The 20,639-nt window shown below is 38.3% G+C and overlaps 1 protein-coding gene across 3 annotated transcripts; it reads left to right on the plus strand.

The window, feature by feature from the left end:
- The first annotated feature begins 1,229 nt into the window (after nucleotides 1–1,229).
- On the plus strand, nucleotides 1,230–15,897 carry LOC122822495 (heparan sulfate glucosamine 3-O-sulfotransferase 6-like). Of its 3 annotated transcripts, none has more exons than XM_044101207.1 (3): nucleotides 1,230–2,317; nucleotides 2,399–3,104; nucleotides 14,670–15,897. In XM_044101207.1, the coding sequence occupies exons 2-3, from the start codon at nucleotides 2,578–2,580 to the stop codon at nucleotides 15,286–15,288; spliced, it is 1,146 nt and encodes a 381-aa protein (XP_043957142.1). In that variant the 5' UTR covers nucleotides 1,230–2,317; nucleotides 2,399–2,577; the 3' UTR covers nucleotides 15,289–15,897. The 3 variants fall into 3 exon arrangements, with proteins under 3 accessions (XP_043957142.1, XP_043957143.1, XP_043957141.1); XM_044101208.1 differs by having other exon boundaries at nucleotides 2,431–3,104; XM_044101206.1 differs by having other exon boundaries at nucleotides 1,230–3,104.
- Nucleotides 15,898–20,639: the final 4,742 nt, after the last annotated feature.

A 20,639-nucleotide genomic window follows, 5' to 3' on the forward strand; every position in this document is an offset into this window, starting at 1 on the left:
TTTTTACATTGTTGAAGTGAGAAGTTTGAAATTTAGAAGGGAAATTTTGCTAAGATTTTTATAAAGAACTGGATTCCATTCTCAATATAGTAAAAGCGAGCTGCTCCACCTGACGACTAGAGGGAGAAAAGCAAGACTGGCTCTGTCCACTGGTAACATAATCCACCTACCAGGATCTCTAAAGCTCTCTAATTAACATTCTCATCCCTTGTTTGTTTGGTTTGTGCAGAACCTGAAATGAAAACAGTACTTTCACTTGAAAAAAGGGTGATTTATGAAATATCAAATAGTCTTCGAGATGGTTTTATTATTCTGATTTCAATTTAAAACTACTGTAAGTCTAATTTTATTGGTCCAATGTCACATTCTGGTTGTGAAAATTTCTTTAGTGTCTATGAGATTTCTACATGTTTATCATTTTCAAAATTAAAAACTTAAGACGTTTTTTTCAGTCTGAGGTTTTCTTCACATTATAGACATTTGATTATATATACCTTACTAATTCTTATAAGACAGACTTTCTACATAGTTGTTGAGGATGGAGTATAGCATGTTTCCAGTCATTTTGAGACAATATCTAAACAAAATCTCCTGCAAATTTTCAAGCAGCTCAAAAGGTTGAGCTTGGTAGACAATATCGTTTTCAAATGCTTAGCTGTGAGTTTGATCCACTGAATCAAACTCAGTGGACATCATTAGTATCTATTACATGTCTAAAAAAACAGAATGGCAAAATGAATAACAAAGAAAGGGTGAAATGTTGAATATCTTTAAAATAAACTGGTAAACATATAAATTGAATAGAAATACCTGGAAAATTAACACATATGGATGAAAACAGCTAGTACCTAGTCAACAAACTCCATCGCTTTATTGGAAATTTAATTAGTTTAGTAGGATACTGAAATCCTTGCCAAGTTCCATATTTCTTTTTCTATAACATGTTCTTTTAGCAATAAATGCTTCATTATATTATGTCTGAGCTGCAGCCCTAACTTTAGTCACACAATATAAAATACACAAAGTACATTTTCTCATGTTTTTTTTCTTAAGTCATAAAACATTAGGTTTTTTTTTAAAGACTATGAGCTAATGCTTTTGAATATGGATTAAAACACAACAGTCCAACTTTACAGTGAGACTGCCAAGTGTATTCATGATTTCTCTGAGTATTCATTGCTTAAGGGTTGAGTTGTTCACCTCTTCCTTAGATAGATTATCCACCCTTTGCCACTCCACCCTCTTTTTTTATCCTTTTATCCTTCAAAACCGATTCCACAAAGTCAGTTCAAAGTCTGAACTTCGTCTCACTGTCAGAAGAAACCTTACACCTGCTTTCCAGAGTCAGAGAAACATCCCAGGGCTGATCCGTCCTGCATGTAGCCTGAAGGTGACAATCTTAACCTGTCATGCTGTATGAGGTAGTGAGCTATTCCTCTGCTTTCCTGGGCACACCGGTTTTAAATGTATTTTTAAGACGTCTGTGTTTTGGTTTAGTGTTGTGTCTCAAGGTGCAACCAGAGCACAAAAGGAGACAAGAACTCTCTAAGGAGTCATGTCGGTCGAGGCGCAATGAGGATTTTCCTCTGTGTAGGTAAGAACCATAAAGCTAAAACTTTAAAACTAAAGTGGATTGAAAAAATATTCCTGCATCTGGAAATGTTCCATATTTACTCACATTTCAACCACAAAGTTCAATGAAACGACAAACCAGTTGTTGAGCGAATGCCATAACAACTCTGTTTAAAGTTTGTCGCAAGCTATGTAAGAGATACAGCCAACATGCAAGGACAGGTGTTCAGCATCATGATGTTATTCTTTATAACCTACTGGGAAGATGCTCAGAATTGATGGGAAAACAGATTTAAAATACTCAAAAAGACTCCATACTGATACCAAATATATTTTTGGATGGATTCACCCACCTCTAGTTTCAGAATAAATGCGGCTAAATAGAAATGCACGTCACACTTTTCAGGTTCTTTACGAAAACAACAAAAAAGTGTAATTTTCCTTTTTTGTGTTAGTTTATGCAGCAACTTTTGTGGCATTACAAAAATGTGAAAAAGTTCAAGCTGCGTGAACACTTCTGTTAGGAACTGTGAGTGCTTCAGGCTTTTATATGTGTTTTTATTCTGTTTTGGGCTTGTTATGATGCATAGCAGATTGTAATATGAAACTTGGTCACACAGTAAACTGCAAGGGCCTGTCATCTGCCACTGGAGTGAAGGGTGGAGACTTGTGAGGCGTGTCGACCAAGGGGCAAATGAAGAGCGCCGAGGAGTGAACACCTCAGAGCGCACCAGCGCGCTACCAGGTCTGGGCATAAAAACAAGCTTGCGTGAAGATAAAGTCATTTCCAATTAAAAGTGATTTTGTGTGTACGTTTCATTTTCAGTTGTCAAGCATTGTGAACTTCACTTCTGACAGATTATCGCTGCCAAATGGACTGCTGAGCTGAGGGAACTTCTACTTATTTGCGCAACAGGTTCTGCCTCATACAGATCCGATCCATGTTGGAGGAAGAAGCATGTTGTCAAGGTTTCGGTCATTTGGCGTCCAGCAGGAGATCAACTCATGGGATGTGGCGGCTGCAGAGTCAGGCTTAACTTTGGAAAGGTGCTCTCCAAGGTCTCCGTGTTCCTCACCATGGTCCTAATATTCACTTATTTCTTCTACTGTCTCACTGGACTTTGCGATTCGGCTCCGAGGACTTTATACAGCCAACAAGGTGCAAACGGGGGCTATGACAACGTGGACGACCGCAGCCAGGTACTGGTGGACTTCCGGCCGCCTCCGCCTCACCACCCCGGCGCACAGCGGCAGCTCCACAAGCGGACAGCCTCTGCGGACGCGTTGCAGGTGGACGCGGAGCAGCAGCTGCAGCAGCAGTACGAGCAGGGCAGCGAGAAGGAGACAAACAGCATCCCCGTTTCCAACACATACGGGACTAAAAAGCTTCCAAATGCCGTTATCATCGGGGTGAAGAAAGGAGGAACCCGCGCCCTGCTGGAGTTTTTGCGCATCCATCCGGACGTGAGGGCGTTTGGCGCAGAGCCACATTTCTTCGACAGGTTCTATGACAGAGGGCTGGAGTGGTACAGGTAGGCTGCTTACAGATTGGTTCACATCTAAATTTCAAGGAAACACAACTGTTAAAGTTGCTTTAAACTATTAAATTAAATAAAGAGTTTTAAAAAAATAGCAGATCAGATCCATACAAAAAGTGAAGGACAATAGACATACCTTTTCTCATTAAGATTTTGTACACGATAGCTAACAGGATATACATGTGTGGGGTGTATTCACTTGTTCACCAAGTGATAAAGAAGGCTTGGTAGATAGAAATTAACCTTGTCCCAGTGGAAGAAGTCTCATTTGCTCATATAAACTGTCTTAAAAAAATATGTTGCTTAAAAAAGTCAAAAGCACTGTTAAATGTCCATGCTTTTACAAAAAATATAAACACAAGGAAATGTAAAAGATTAAACACATGCCAAACTGCCAACCTGTGATTACTATACAAAGTGTGTTGAAAATATTAATGAAACAAGCAAAACCCCCAAAATCTGTGCAATCAATCAACAAACCAGATGATTCTAAGAAATTGAAAATTAGTTAAAATTATTATTTTTATTTTTTGAGAACCAGATATTTAAAGATACTGTCCAGTTCTGGATGATTTTCACTAAAAAATATACACTGCCAGTTTCTCCTGTTTGTTTGTGTCTCTGGTTTGTTAAATCTCTGATTTTATTGTTTTCCCTTTTTGCCTGTATTTTCTATCAGACATTTCTCCTACTTCCTCTCATCAACTTCCCCTACTTGCCTTCTTCCCTCACAGCTGTGCACAGTTTCTAATCAGCCACCTGCTTCTTGTTCAGCAATCAAATCTCCAGCATAAATATTTGCTTTTATGCTACCAGCCTGTTTCCTCATGGCCTCCTACTTTTGATTTTATTTGGATTCTCTGCTGTATTTTAGTTCTTGGTTTTATTTAATTTTATGTAAACCTTTGACTTTCACCTGCCTGCCTACTGTTTCCTCCCCTGCGTTTTGGGTCCCAATTTGCAATTTTATGACAAGTAGCTTCAAAATCTAGATGGGGTTTAAAGGTGATTTCACATCAAATAAGCATAGGTACTGAATTATAGACTGAAAAAGAAATTAACTTCTAAAAATGCATACAAGAGATGGTTGTGGCAATTTGTACTGTGTAAAAGGATGGGACAACTAGTTTAAATCCTACTATTGATCCACAATACTTCATAGCAGGAATTAAGGTGACAGGAACAACTTAAGGTTTGAAAATAAACACAAAATGTCAAACCATACGTAGGGACCACCATCCTGTTAAAAGTTGAGCATCTGTGCTGATGTGTACTGTCAATAAATGAGCCAGAACACAGAAAGACTGATGTACTCAGATCAGCTTCACACAGTACGATCCATGTGTGCTGCATTGTAGATCAAAGCGTCCCCAGGGCCCCAGAGGAGCTGTTCATCATCTTGATGCCCATTTATAAACCATTTACAACCCACTCTTCCACCTGTCATCCTATGTTTGCTCTGGTTGTGCTCCGCATAGAAAACCAACTCTGATCACCCTGCAATGTCAACAAAAGGTCTAAGTTGGAGGTTGTCTTCAGCATATGCAGATGTGATGATTTGATTACAGTGCGTGATTTTGGGGGGTTTCTAATTAGCATCTGCTATAGTGGCAGCAGCTGATTATGGATTGACCTATTTGACCAAAACTGTAATTTATATCTGGGTTCAATTAAGGCTCTGAAGAGGGTTTTAGCTCACGATGAAGCTGATCCTGATCATATCCAGATGTTCTGCAAGCTTCTGAACCTGGTTCCAACTGAGCTCTCATCAGGCTGACAGGACAATGGTATTGTGAGACCTCTGAGCTAGAAAGGTGCCATGAGGAGAGGTGAAGGTTATGACAGGGTGAGGAGCATTAACAAACACAGATCTCAGAGGTTTCTCAGATGTAATTCCACCCCGTCTGGCCATAAACTCCTCACTCCGCCTTAACGGAGCATATTTGGACACATGGAAACAGTTTCACCGCTGATAATTTTAACATGTTGAAAGATTTCTGTTCCTTGTCTCTTTATGCACCGTATGAATTTTTGCCATTTCCTCCCCCCGTATCCTACACTTTTACACATAGGTTCCCTCCTGTTTCTAATTTGCATACCAGTTTTCACACATTCTTTTCACATATTTTACCCCCTCTCCCACACAGTCCCCTGTCTGATGCGCTTCAACCTAATCCCACCTCGCTCCACTGTATTCCTCTCTGACAAAGTTCCTATGTGTGAATACCTGTGGCAGATCTGGTGCTGCTTACACCATGTGTTTTTGTGTGTTTAAATGACCCTGTTTTATTCTGTAAACCCTTTAAAGTAACTGTTTTGATGCTCCACTAATCTTGTAGCAACACCACCGGGGGCTGTAAAATAGATTTGCCATACAGTAAAATCTGAAAAACAGTACAAAGATACAACTTCAATTTCGTCGATTGAGATTTTATGTGACAGGCTGATTGATGCAAGGTTTAAAGCATATAATGCACAATGGAAACAAATGAAAGCAAAGTTTTCAGGATTTTCTACCTATGATATCTGACAGGTGCATGCATTTGGTGTTTAGCCCAGCTTTTACCTCCAAATATTTTGTGATTTGGAGGCACACATTATTATTGGCTTGTATTACTAACAGTAAATAGCCTCGTTATTGTGTACAACAACTGGAAAATCCTGTTTTTCTGACTTGCAACTAAAACACTGCCCCCCCAGTATCATGTCTTTTTGAGCCATAAGATTTCCACTGTGGATTAAATGACCCATTTGAAGATGCTAAAGATTTGTTTTATGACCAAACCTTTCTTTAAACATCTATAAAGAAAAAAGACTTTATTCATGATAGCACAAAAAGTCTGCTGCCACGTGTCCTGGATGGAAAAAATAATTAAAATGACATATGAATTTAACAGATGGGTGGAATTTGTAAACTGTCACGACATGAAAGTTTGTTGTCAGTTGTTGAAAGTATCAAAGTGAGGTTCACTGGTGAAGACACACCATAAATTCTTCTGTAACCTGCAGTAAATGTGTTAGACCCATTCATAAATGTTTTCCGTTGCTTTAATCTTTTTTTGTGTTACGTGTCTGTATTTCCATTCCATTCTCTTGTTTGCATGCGGGCACTTAACTCATTACTGGAACAGAAAACCCACAAACATTGCATTTAGAATGAGGCGAAGGTTTAAAGAGTTTGTGATGTCGTACAGCTTACATATGGGATTTGTCAGCCACTACAGACAACCAAAAACCCACAGCTTTTCATGAGACAATGGTGTTCTATTTTTTGTCTTGGCGTATGAAATACTTTAATTGTGTTTCTCATTATAGCAGTGTTACTTTTAAAATTTATTTTAGGTGAAATACCAAGAAGCCAAGTTCATTTTTTAGAAGCAGTTTTTGATTTTTGAGGGGAAATGTTTAGCTGTTTGGAAAACTTGTTTTTCCCAAAGTAAAATTAGTAAAATGGGACTAACCGTGTGGATGATCCACATCTAAGACTGTGGCCAATCAGACTGTTGCTACAAGATAGTATAAACCATTTAAATCAGCCACCAAAATTGTACAAGCCGACTCTTGTACTGCATTTTTTTTCCAACTGTGTTTTAAATTTCTTGATCAAATAATTTTATTTTAAAAAAATTGGTGAACCCAACAGAAAAAAACTGAAACAACACAAGATATGACTATGTCTATATGTTATAACAAAATAAAAGATCAGCTGTTTCTTTCATGCTTTGTAAAACACCAAACCAAAAATTGTTTGTCTGTCTCTCTCACATACCTTCTTCCATCCAGGAGGTCAAGTTCAACTAATCATCGAGCCAATCTTGATTTTTGACAGCTGAGGTTTTGGAGGTGGACTTTTATGGTCATGGGGCAACATTTTCCCAAGTGAGGGCAATTTTACCAATGTCTCCTTCAGCATTACGCTCTAAGGCCATTAGTGATGGAGGTTCAGTGCCCCTGATTGGCGTAGCAGACCAGGAAGTGGTTTCCACAGTGTATAGCTGTAATGTGTTTTAATGATGGTGGGTTTTGGCCGTAGTTGGGTTTAGGTGGTGTTATAAGGTTTGGGGAAAAGCCCACACTCAAACCCCAGATGGGGTGAATTATTATAATTTAAGGCACATTGTGGTTCATTTTGGGGTGCTTGTAAAAATTTTGGAATTGTTTCACTTAGGTCGTTTTAGGTCTGTGAGAAAAATAGTCAAAGAAAAGATGGTTCTGTTCCAGTGGATGCCTCAGATGTTGGTAGTCATGCTCGGTGGCACTGCAATTTCCAGCGAAGGCAGCATGGGCCAAGAAAAATCTCAAACAACGACTCAGTCAAGAGTGTGTCTATAGGTATGAGTCTATAGACTCATCTATAGAAATCCTATAGATATGAGTTTCATCATCTCCTAACTTTTTTCACCAGACCTATATCAGAGTAAACTTGGACATCAAATTTCAATGTCAAACCAATTTTTTCACTCTTTAATGCTCTTACCTTATTTATGTCTTCTCCTGAAATGGGAAACCTATATTAACTAGGGATGCACTGATTGCAGTTTTCTGGCCGATCGTTGATTACCGATTTTTTTAAAATGTCTAACTTGCCGAATTCGATTTTGGCCGATACCATTTTCTTTACTGAAATGTCGCTAAACATAGCAAAGTTGCTGAATTGGTAACAGAGGAGAGACTATTGTTAAATGCAAAAGTAACCTGGTGGTCTGGTCTATCAATAAAAACTCTCTCATGGGAGAACAGAAGAAGAGAGTGACTGATTCTTAGCTTTGCTAAAAATCAAAGAAGTAGTTTTTTAAAGAGAACAAAGGCAGACTGGTGTAGAGATATTTCAATATAAAATCAAATGGCCATTTTATTCAGCTAACATAATTCACAAGTCCAAAAAATATTTCTAGTGGAATTTCTGTGTCACCTGCTACTCCAGCCATAAAGGATTGCTTGGCAGAAAGACATGTGATGAGCCCAGTCCTACCAGTTAGCCCCACCATGCATGCACCTGCAGGACAGTCTGTATCATCCCCACCACTCCAGTTAACTTCAGTGTTGATGGTTCGGTAAAGCTAAAATAGTCCTTGATTCAGACTGCGTGTGCTATATTGGAAAATCCTCCGACAACCCAGCCAGTGCTGAGGGCTTTAATCCATAAACATATTCTAATTACTTTGTACATAAATACACACCTCCTAAATACAAAGTTTCCCCATTATCTGCAGTAGTTTACTATGTTTGGAATTTTTCTAGCATTTGCTAACTTATGTTACATAGAAAATCACCTGACTAGAAACTAAAATGTAAATGTAATCAAAACTTGATGATCACATTAAGGAAAAGTATTCACCAAAGTTACATTTCCCCCCTGGAGAGGATATAAATGTCTGAGCACTGCAGGATACTCAAAGTAAACTTTATGCCCCTTAATTGAATACAAGAGAATAAACATCCTGATTAAACCTCAGGGGACCATGGATATCTACGTTTAATGGCAATCAATTAAATTGTATTTCTGTCTAGATGAAAATGGTGGACCCACTTATACTATCATATTTATAGTTTAACGATTGGTCATTGATGTACTTGCCAGGTTTTCTGCGCTGCTTGCAGATTTTCCTGGATAATTGCTAAACCTCTAAAACTTGTCTCTGCCTTAAAGAAATTGACATTTTTGCTTTAAAATAATACTTAGTTGTGGATTTGTGAATCATTGCTTAATCTCTTCACTGCATTGCTAAATTACAAGCTCTGGAAAGTCAATATTACCTTGCGGGTTAGTTGGATTTGTTTCTTAGACTTTTCGCACTACTCCACTTTAAATTTGTGTTTTAATAACTTGTTTAGCAGCCCTGAGGCTGAAATAATTCATTGTTCTCCCTACTCACAGTCAGCCACTATGCAAGCAAATAAAACTCAGCTTTAGTGCAGTCGTTCACAAAAATATCTAAAATTAGAGTGTTGTCATTATCATTCATAATAATGGTGGTGCATGCATATGCTGAGTGCAACAGCTACATACATTATTGAACTTCTCTGGAAGGTCTAAAATCTCCTAATTATAATGGACACTACCTGTCTTTCCCCAGGCATCAACAAGAACTAAAGTGCCAACATACATTACTCCTTTCCTTTCTAGATGGCCACTTCAAGTAGTTTCTGTGAAAATTCAATTGGAGGTTAGCTTTTCATTTAGTCCATTAATGCATTATTAATCGTGAGGGTAAGCATCTTCTAATGCCTGCGGTATGAGCTAGTGACAATATTATTATCGCCGTCAACGTCCCGGGATGTAATCATCCACTTAAAGCCATAATGAGATTCATATTCAGCTTATAGCATCAAGTAAACATATTCACACTCCTTGTACATTTCTATCACTTTACCACAAACTTCTAAGTATTTTATGTGGATCTTATGTGACAATCTAGCAGTAGTTTGTAATTGTGAAAGGGACGGAAAATTCTACATGATGTTCAAATGTCTTTTACTCTGTGACATCTGAAATGTGTGGCAGGCTTTTGTATTTAGCAATCCTTAGTCAGTACTTTGTAGAGCCATCTTGTATTGTTTCATGAAACCTATTTGTGCTTTAAACTTCACTACTTTCTCCCTGACCTGTCTACTGTCTTTGTAGTGCAAGTTTATTTATTAACTAGGTGACTCTTAAAGGCAGGCCATTAAAATTTGTTTTATTTTGAGGAATATAAATAAAGGGAGTCAAATACAAATGCGTGTCAGACTTTTCAGACTTTTGAATTTCTTCTTTTTTGGGGAAAACAAATGAAAACCGTGTTTTATCTTCCTTCCACTTCACAATGATGTGCTACTTTGTGTTTGACTATCAAATAAAATCAGAAATAAAATGCATAAAAGTTTGTGGTTGGAACTGTGAAAACACTCCAGAACTATGAATGCTTTTGCCAAACACTGTAAAAGAAATAAGTGGGTTATCTCTGTACTTCAAAAGACTTTGGTTTTAGTTATTTGAACATGAGCTGACTGGCTATTTTTTTTGTCCTTTTAATCTGTACATTATGCTGGAATAAATGCTGACATAAGCTGATGAGTGACTAACTGTGACCAGGACGGCTGAAGACTCACCAAAAGTCTGAGAACAGGAACAGACAACCACACTTAAAAAAAAAAATTTAGACTTCTTTTCATTTCAAAACCACACTGTCACTTCATTTCCAGTATTTATATGCCCTCCTCCTCCTTTATTGTCAGAGGTGATGACAAGCAGTATTTCATTTAGATATGAAAGTTCCCACTCATCCTTGTTTGTCCCTGACCTTAAGGCTTCCTCTGTCACCCTTTGAGCACAACAACTCTGCTGGGAAATGGTTCTCTCACATTGTTTTTTGGGACTCTTTAGTTTTATTGCCTTGATTTTCCAGCAGCTTTTTTAATTGGGTCCCTGCTGTGAACAATATCTTGGATGAAAAGACACTGATTGTAATAAAACTTTTTTCCAGCAACTCCCCCCTGCCCCCCTCTCCCCCCCCAAAAAAACAAAAACAAAAACCAAACAAAAAAAACAGAACAGTTTTTATATAAATGGTCCAGTAAAAGCCCTAAAGTTACCGACCTGTTTTTGATTGAGAAAAGGACATGGTAGATTTAGATTTTTAATGGTCTTGTTTCCTCTGATCACACACACTTGATGTGCAGCATGCCTTTTGCTAAGGTGCTGCAGGGGTGTATGCTGGAGCACTTCAGTGGGAGAGCCCGTAATCTGAGGGGCAGGAAGTCTGTTGGCCACATCCTCGCAGAAAAGTTTGTGTTTTTTTTTTTCTTCTTTTTTTTTTTAATCTAATTGTGCGATCCAGACTGCTTCCAGCATATCAGCTTTGTAATCAGCTCTGTGGCACTTCGGGAAGGAAAAAGCGTTACATCCTTTTAACAGCAGGGAGTTCCAGACTTGTATAGTTTGTCAGCAAAGCTTTTTTTAATGGGCTAAATAGAAAACATATTTGTTCCTCTAGCCTTACGTTCAGGCACAAAACTAAGACTTACCAGTTTATTGGGGGTTAAACAAGAGTTTTGATTTGCACCTGGTAAATAGGATTTTAAATGAATCATCCTTGACAGATTTACAGTACTCCTTGTCGCCAGAGGACAAGGAGTACTGTAAGGAGGCAGGGGATAGGCAGACAGATTTATGACAGAAGTTGCTGCTTATTGATTCTCGGTTAATGAGACTGATTGATCAATAGGGGGACAGGCACTTGGAGGGAGAGGGGTAAAAGCCACAACTCATTAACTATGCATGAGTATGGAAAGAAAACTAATGATCATTATCCAAAGTGTCACTCAACTGAGGGAGTGAAGGACAAACCCAAGCCCACGCATGACGAATCAGAGGGCAGACGCTAATTCACTTATCAGTAAACACCGCTACCTCGGTGCCCATGTGTGTGCATAGTGAAAACCACATGCATTGTGAGCACTGAGCACAATCTGTCACACAGAGACAGACGTATTGATCAGACCCAGATAAACAGAGTAAGGAGGCAGAGGATAGCCTTGTGCAATTGGATAGTGATCAATTAGTGGTCTTTTATTATGGGCATTATAAAGGGCTGAGATGGCTCACCTTGAAGTAAACACAAAAGACTTAAAACTTTTTTTAAAAGTTCTCCATCCAAAATATATTAGGATTGACAGGATATCCAACCCTCTGTGGAACACTAAAGGCTATTTCTATTCTATTTGTTTAGCAATAAGTCCCGCAAGAATTTATTCACCTTCATCCATCTGTGCAATCCACATAAAGTTTTATTTGTGCTCCCTCTTTCAGCTACATCCATTGGTGTTTATTACAAGCTATTCGTAAATTTAGTGACCTGTAAAATTTCCTTGAAATGTCTTGAAGCTTACATGTGAGCAAAAGAAGATAAAGTCTTCTTGTACACTAATATGAATGTTAAGTGAGGGCATCCCCTTTTGAGGATGTGCAGAAAGCATCAGCAAATTTCAACTAATTTACTGTTACTACTGCTGGTGACCTCCTTTATTCAGTTCTTCTTGTTCTGACATGTTATAAGGTTAGAGCAAACAGGCAGAGAGATCTTTGATTATTCTTCTTTGCACACTTTCTCTAAACTGGCCCACAGCATAATACATCCTCCACCATACATAGCAGTGGTATTGAGGTGCTTTTCCACATAATACTGCAGGCTGGTTTGTTTCACTCAAACCAACCTGCAGTTTTTGTTGCATAAAATTTTAATCTTAGTCTCATCCGACCAACACAAATAGTTCCAGTTTCAGTCCTGATGGGGTTTATTAAAATTCACATATTTATGTTTGTGATGGTTGGAAGGAAATAACCCACTTCATATGTGGACGGTGTTTAATCATTGTTTCATTGGAAACTTAAACAGGACGCTTATTAAAAGCTCCTAGATTCATAAATAACTATTGTTTTACATTTATTTCAAATGAATTCTTAGGGGTGCCAATAGTTAAGCCAAACACGTTCTTGAAACTTTTACTATTATGTGGGAGTACCAGAAACTGTAGTATTTTATCATATGTTTACAGTTTCACCAGGCTCTTTCAGTAATCAAACATAATCCATGTCTCATGATGTCAGGGTTATTCTTAGGTGCTGATAAATCGGTTATAAAAGCATTGTTCATGTTTTGCCACCTTGAAAATGTATAAAGGGGATTTTTGTTTACATGTTGATACAATAAAACACAACATAATAAAATCTCAGTTTATCACCTCCAAAAAGGCCATTTTCCTGTGGATGGGAGATACCAACGTGGCTGAAAAAGTCTGTTTCAGAAAAGCATCCATGTCAGAGTGGACTTGTCCTTAACCGTCTTTTCTAAATCCACTCTAAGTAATGATAAACTCATTTGATGCCTTATTTTAAAGTGATAAAATCAAGTGAATTCCCTCCGATAGTTTAAACTCTCAATCCATTTGTTTGTCTGTGGATTTGCTTAATCCGCCTCTTTTCTGAGACTTTCAAGATGTTTGCTTTTCACATTCATGAAGTTACACTCATGTACTCATTATTCATCCTGACTAATGCTGCTTTTGACTAAATGATCCCAACTGAGGCTCTAGACCACTGACATCTGCTTCTATCAGCAACTTATAAACCATAAGTAACATGTTTAAGTGATATCACCCAGTGCTAAAGCAAAACAGATATTTCTCTCTAGAGCTCAAAAAGTGAAGATTATTTCTTTAATTAGTTATCTTCCTAATGCAGATATATGAAGAGAAGCTGCAGTATTAATGCAATGCAGACTTTTGTTGGCTTTTCACTAATCATCAAATCAGTCTTTGATCTTGAAAAGTCTCACAGGGAAAATAAATTCCCCTCAAAACTTATCTACATTTCTGAACGACCTCTTATTAAGGCCATTTGGACTCAATTGAGGCTTCCAATGTGAAACAAATAAAGCCCAAATGCTCCATTACTTGTTTATTTTATAGGAAACCACATGAATGCTCTCCATTTCCAGTAACACAATAAGATGTATGAAACCAAACTGGGCAATAGACAGTTCCTCCTCCGTTTTAATCATTGCTCATCGCCTGTTTCTCAGGCAAACCGACTCGCTTCTGAAATCTTAGTCTGCCACAAGTCTGGCTCACACAGCTCTCCTGTCAATCACGAGCACATCTGAGACCTGAATGGTGCCCACAATGCCTGTTTGATAGATGGACTAAAAATCAAACCACAGAAGAAGAAACAATGTGCTCAAACGATACCACACATATGCTGTTTGTGTGCTACCCATAAAACAAAAATAAATAGATAAATCGGTTTATTCTTCTATGGGCACAGATTACTTTACATAACTCAGAACATATCATGATATTCCAGCTCACACAGTATTTGTATTGGTCTATTGTGAACAGTGTTTTTCCCCCCCTCACAGCCATATGTTTAACACACTAGCTGAGCTCAGCAGCTGGATAGCCCGGTCACACTTCCTGCAGACATATTGGACTCTTTAAATACGTGCAGGAACAGGCAGGGGAGGCAAGGATGAAACAGGGTGGGCGCTTTGCTCTTGCAGGAAGAAGAGGGGGTGGAAATCTGTAGGAAATTGCTGTTAAGTGGTTCTTGAGGTTTTGTGGTTTTAGACTCATCAGACCCCAAGTGAACGGATGGTCCTGCCCTGCAGACCTTCAAGTGAGGTTTCGAAGGGGCTGCAAACAATGACACGGTCTTGGATACAAACCTTTAATCACACATGAATTGAGGTGATTTAATGAAAGAAGGGTTACAGCTACTAAAATAAGTGTGTGATTAACCTGGCAAGTTTGGCTTTAGCTTCACTCCTACAGGCATAAGAGGTTAAAAGCACATTCCTACCCTTTGAACTTTTCACTTTTTTTATTTTTTTTTTACATATGAACCACAAATATCATTGCATTTATTGACAGCAAAATAACAACAACAAATAACAGTCACAACAAAATAAGAAAAAACATAACAAGTTGCTGTGAAGGATGTTGAGCTCATTGCAGAAACATTCTGATGAGTGAATGCGTTGGATCAAAATACCTAACCAGAAATTTCTTCTTCTCATCTAGAAACCTGATGCCCCGGACTCTGGACGGCCAGATCACCATGGAGAAGACACCGAGTTACTTTGTAACCAAGGAGGCTCCCAGTCGTCTTTGCACAATGAACTGCCGCACCAAGCTCATTGTTGTAGTGAGGGACCCGGTAACGCGTGCTGTGTCCGACTACACCCAGACACTCACCAAGAACCCGGGACTACCGTCCTTCCAGAGCCTTGCCTTGAAGAACTCCTCCACAGGACCGGTAGACTCCACTTGGAGCGCCGTGCGCATTGGCCTCTACGCCAAACATCTAGAGAACTGGCTCCAGTATTTCCCCCTGTCTCACTTTCTGTTTGTCAGCGGTGAGCGACTCGTGTCCGACCCCGCCGGGGAAATGGGACGGGTTCAGGACTTTCTGGGCCTGAAAAGAGTCATTTCAGACAAACATTTCTACTTCAACCAGACTAAAGGTTTTCCCTGCTTAAAGAAGCCAGAGGGGAGCAGCAGGCCTCGCTGCCTCGGGAAGTCAAAGGGCCGACCCCACCCCCAGATTCCATCCGAGGTTCTGCAAAGACTCAGGGACTTCTACAGACCGTTCAACCAGCGTTTCTATCAGATGAGTGGACAAGACTTTGGCTGGGACTGATGAACGACGGTCAAGTCTGCCTTAAAAAAGCCTCTAGATGTTTCTTTGAAATTTTGGAAATCTAAGATTCTCAGGGAGGGGTAAAGGCAAAGATCTTTTTGCCTGTAAACGCAACCTGACATGCAGCACTCATAAACTGCAATAGTTTATCTGTAGAGGTGGAGCTGAGACAGACCCAGTGCTGCTAATATGCAAATATACACATTGAGGACTTTAAGCCACTTTCATGTGGTTTGAAGGTTTCATTTTCTTTTTTTTTTCTTTTTATTTTGTTCTTTGTTTATAAGATGACATCATATTTATAGTTTATGTTGATATGAATAATATGTTTTTATTAAAAAAAATAAACCTTTTATTTATTACCATGTACTGTTTATTACATGGCAAAGAAAGACATGAAATAGCTTACCTGACAGGACATTGGGAATAATGTCATACTACAGAAATGTTTTGACACTTTCATTTTTTTGTTCTGTTTTCTGTTTCACCCAAAACGAGACAATCGGATGATTTGCTACACAGTGCAAAAAACTTTGTATTAATTGCAGTTGAAATACAATTTATACCTCAAATGTAAATATTCAATTAAATCTACACATACAAATGTTGTATTCAGTGTTAATTGCAAATTTTTCTAAATTTCACATGTTTCACAGAGAACCAGCTTCCTCTGTTCATCACAAATGGTTATATAGTCGTTAGCCATTACAAAAAACATCTGTCGACATCTGCAGACGTCTCAATCTGCCAGAATTGTTGTGGTAAACGTAAGATATGAACTTGAACTACCATTCAGATTCTTTACTGTTTCTATAAAGGATTGACAGAAACAGTAAAGATAATAATTAATTTGTTTCTGTCACATGTTAGTGGATTGAAAAGAGTGTGAAAGTAGAGCAGCATATCAGATTAGTTTTAATGCCCAATCAACAAAGGGGAGTTGCCTGAGTACCCGGTGCAAGACCTGAACATGGGTAGAAGAGAGGCTAGTCTTGTCTGTTGCATCTCCATGGTAACCAAATACTGTAGATCCAGAACAATTGCAGGAGTTTCTATGTCTTTCATTACTGCTTCAGACGTTATCTCAGACATGCACCATGGCATATGAAACTTTGTCATCAGGACAGAAGGATGCTGGCTGCCTTCTTAGTTAGTAGACGTGGTGTCAGCAGTCTGGTTGTGGGTGCGCAGAGGATCTGAGTGTAGGTGTCACCGTGGATAATCTATCCTTTTTCCCATGGGATGAAAACTTGTCGGTGATGTTGTTCCCTGTAGGACAGGCCTGAGCTGTTCCCAGCTGCTCTCATCTCTATCTTCCACAGATTATATCTTTCTCCCCAGTGAAAGTGAGGAAAAACCCATTCTTCATAGAGGTAAAAGGGAACATATAGAGATGCAATGCTTTTCTCAATACTGACGGGCACTTCAGTAACTAAAATGTAAAAACTCTACTTGCAATAACAGAATCCCAGCTCTATAGTTTGTCTGGGAAATGGGCAGGAAACACAAGACAGACTCAGAGAGTCAATATCACTCATCTCTGACTTTATCTGCTTTACTGCTACTTACATTCTCGCTAGTTTTTTTTTTTTATCATACTATCAGATGAGCTTTATCACCAACTGTCCGATCATCAATCTCATTTATTACCATGCTTCTGTTTTGCAAAATAAACCACTGCCAGCATAAATGTGTGCTTTGATGCAAACAAAGCTGAAAAGGGCCACACTGACGGTAACTTCAGCTGGATTTTACAACAAAGAATAAAAACTTTTTTTTGATCCATGAAGAGAAATAAAAGTCCAATAAAATGATTTGGACTTTTTAAACAGAAATTTGAGTCATTTAAACAATTCTTTCCTGATTTCACATTATTCTGAGCTAGTTTTTGCTTCATGTAGAATTGCAATAACTTTACTATTTGTCATTGTGTTATTTTGTGAACGATCGATTTGTAGTTAATAAACTGATCGAGCAATCCATCTATCATTTATACTCGCCTTGAGTTTTGAAGCGCTGGTGTTGATGGTGAAGTCCAGGAGAGAACCAAGATATAAATGGTTCATTTTATAAGTATGTTTTGCTTTGGTCATTCGCAAAATAAATACAAACAAAAACACATTCTTTGCATATGAGGTGAGATGCGAGTGGTCTTAATCGTTGTGGCACTTTGGTATAAATGTTTTTGTTTGTTTGTGTTTTGGAAGCCCAGCTTTGTGGATATAGCTTGAAGGATAAAGGTCGGTACAGGCACTTCTCCAAAACGTGCCATGCTCCAGAGAAAGTAGGAGTGATTTGTCCAAATGAAGCATTTTGTTGCGTTCCAATCAAAATAAATTAACTGGTTTTCATTAGTGTGTGCGAGTCTCAGTACGAAGATCTTTCCCAGCCTTGAACTGGGTAAGTCCTGTGGCACTGGCACTGCAGCTGTGTCCCCATAGAGAAACCAATGATTCTGTTTTCATTCATTTGGAAAGGAAAACAGGATATAATGAACCAAAACTGTTTTACCAGAAACCTTGTTGGAACTCTCCTCAAAAACGGAAAATCCTCAGTAACAGGTCAAGATTTTATCCATCAGAGAATTACAGGACGCAGAGGACAATTGGTTTTAGCAGCGCTGTATCAAATAATCACTATTAGACCCTTGAAAATGTGCAATTTAAAGGGTTTTAGTAGCAGTAGAATGCTTGAGATTTTTAGTGTTTTAGTGTTTACACTGAGCTCTGTAGTTTTCACTTTTCTCATATCACAACAGTTGACATGCACTTTTTAAGTTCATACAATTTTTTGTGCTTAAAATTACTTTCCAAAAAAGTGACTTTAGCCTCATTTGTTACAACAACATGTTTTGTTTGTTCTAAATATTCTAAACTGAGACAAACACAGTCCCTACTTGAATCTGAGATAAATTTTGTAAAGAGAGTTAAAGATTAAGGTGATGGCAAGGCCTTTCAGCCACTCCTCACAAAAACATGAAATGGGAAAAAAAATAATACCTGTGAAAATATACCAAAAACTGGTTAACAATTATAAGGGTGTGACTTTTAAAATGCAATTAAAGGTTTTTTCCTGTTGAATGATGAGAAAGAGAAGGGTATTGTGGTTTGAATACAACTTTTCCTCTTCATCATCGCTCAGCATTTATTCGTTTTTACCAAAACCAGCGTACTAAATATTCTACAGATACTTCATGTTTTATATACGGTGTAATTTTGCTCCATTCCAGATTGACGTCTTAAATTTAACTGTTCATCGTGGCTTCATTAAAGAGAAATCACATGGTCCTCTTCGTTCCCTCCACAATGGAGGCCACATGTACAGTTTAAGGCCTGCGTGTGTTGTGGCCTTTAATTACAGAAGACGTGAGCTCACACAGAAACCCCTGCTTTTTTCTTTGTGGGCTCAGAATTGACAACAGAGCTCTTTTCATTCGCGATGTAGTGGCCTTTAAGGTTAAAAAAAGAACAAGCATCTTCACTGGTGAAACAACCAACGACAGGAACCCAGCGGAAAAACAAAACCTACCCCAAGCTCCATAACGAGTGGAAATTTGATTGAACAAAACAAAACAAAAAAAATGACCTCTAAGTGATTAAGACTGTCTGAGTTGCAAATGAAACGACCTGTGTATTTATGAGTTTCATGAAACGCGCTCATCACTCACCCAGCACCCCTTGCCTCTGTAAATTTTAGTCAGGATTTCTGTTTTGTTGCTATTCCCGGCTTTAGTTTTCAAAGACCGACACTGAGATTTTAAATATCCAACTCTAACTTCCCTCCTGAAGTGTTTTGCTACTCTGTAGTAATTACGCAGCGTGCTGCTGACAGAGCTGTTCTGTGCCAGCCCAGCAGCCGGCATGAACAGATACACTCATTTTGCCATTTGGAAAAGACATTAATGTCCTTAAAGGGTAATCCCCAGAAGTAAGCTTTCCCTAAATCAGCACAACATCATGGCACTTAGGATAATCTACAGCTTTCACTAAACACTTTTAATTATGTGAGAAATTCAGCTGAGTTGAAGGACAGGCAAGTAGTGGCCTGTTGTGATGGAGGCAATGTGGCTTACTGCTCAGAGTGCTATGATGTCAGTGGGCAGCTTGAGTGGTTGGGTAAGAAAAAAATTAGTCTGATGTGGCTGGATGTGTTTCCCGTTGCCTTTGTCATATAGTCAGTGGGTGTTGGGGCAGTGCAACCCCATTCATACAATTTATTGAGTCAGATGTACAAATTCATAATCCAACATAGACTTCAATTTTGATTCTATACAGCTTGAAGCTTTAATCAAGTTCATGCAATCTTACCTTTATTTTTATGTGAAGTCACTGTACCTATCCTTCTCCACAAACAACAAAATTTTTTTTTTGCTTGTCTTTCATTTTTGTTTTCATCTTTTTAAAAATATGGCAACATCAAGGTGATTCCTATAAATCCGGTATAATTTCATTGCTCAGAATGGTTTCTAAACCCTACTATTCATCCAGCTATTGGATAAAATGTTTTGTTTTGTTTTTTGTTTTTTGTTTTTTGTTTTTTTTAAAAAAGCATTACAAGGCCAAACAGAGAAATAAAACGCATTAAGTTTAAAAGTAGGAATAAAATATTAATATTAACATATTAGGTTTGCAAGAGGACAGTTTTTCTTTCTGCTAAAAGAAAAAAAAAACATTATAATCTCCCTTTATTTAGTAAAAACTATTAGAATTTAGTTTCTTCTTCATGATCAGGGCCCACTACCATCTTGTTCAATCCTGGGACTCCAACTTTATTTGATGAGAGAGCGACTTGAGCTGGAAAGATTTTGGTCACAGCAGTTTAGTGAAAACAGGAACTCAAATATGGGCTTTGGGAATTTTATTGCAGCGTTACATAAAATTGTTTTTCTGGACACACATGCTTCTGGAAAGACCTCCACAGTTTTTTTTAGCCTTCAAAATGCCAACTCTTGTCTGCTCATGGGGCCCTGATTAGGAAAAGATGGAGGATGAAAATTCACAGACATGCTTCCAGTCAGTTTACGAGGTACGAATGGAGACGCTGCTGCCAAGTAGAGGGAAAGCTTTCACACTAAAAATAAAAATCTGTGGAAATGCTTTTGGAAAGTCCTTCATTTTCATTTGGCTGTGGCCACATTCGAACAAAAATAAAGTGCCTCATATTTAGCCAATAAAACCATAACAAGTTCCCCTAAAATAACTCACCTGCATCTCTGTTAACTAAACCAAAAAGGAACATTTTTGTTCCCAAGACAAAAAATTTTTTTATTGTTCAAACAAACTGCATTTGGTGGTACTCCTTGGGAATGGAACAGAATGTTGTTTGTCCCAATGTTTATGCAAAAAAAAAAG

The sequence above is a fragment of the Gambusia affinis genome, linkage group LG19, assembly GCF_019740435.1.
Source record: "Gambusia affinis linkage group LG19, SWU_Gaff_1.0, whole genome shotgun sequence".
Classification (NCBI taxonomy): domain Eukaryota; kingdom Metazoa; phylum Chordata; class Actinopteri; order Cyprinodontiformes; family Poeciliidae; genus Gambusia; species Gambusia affinis.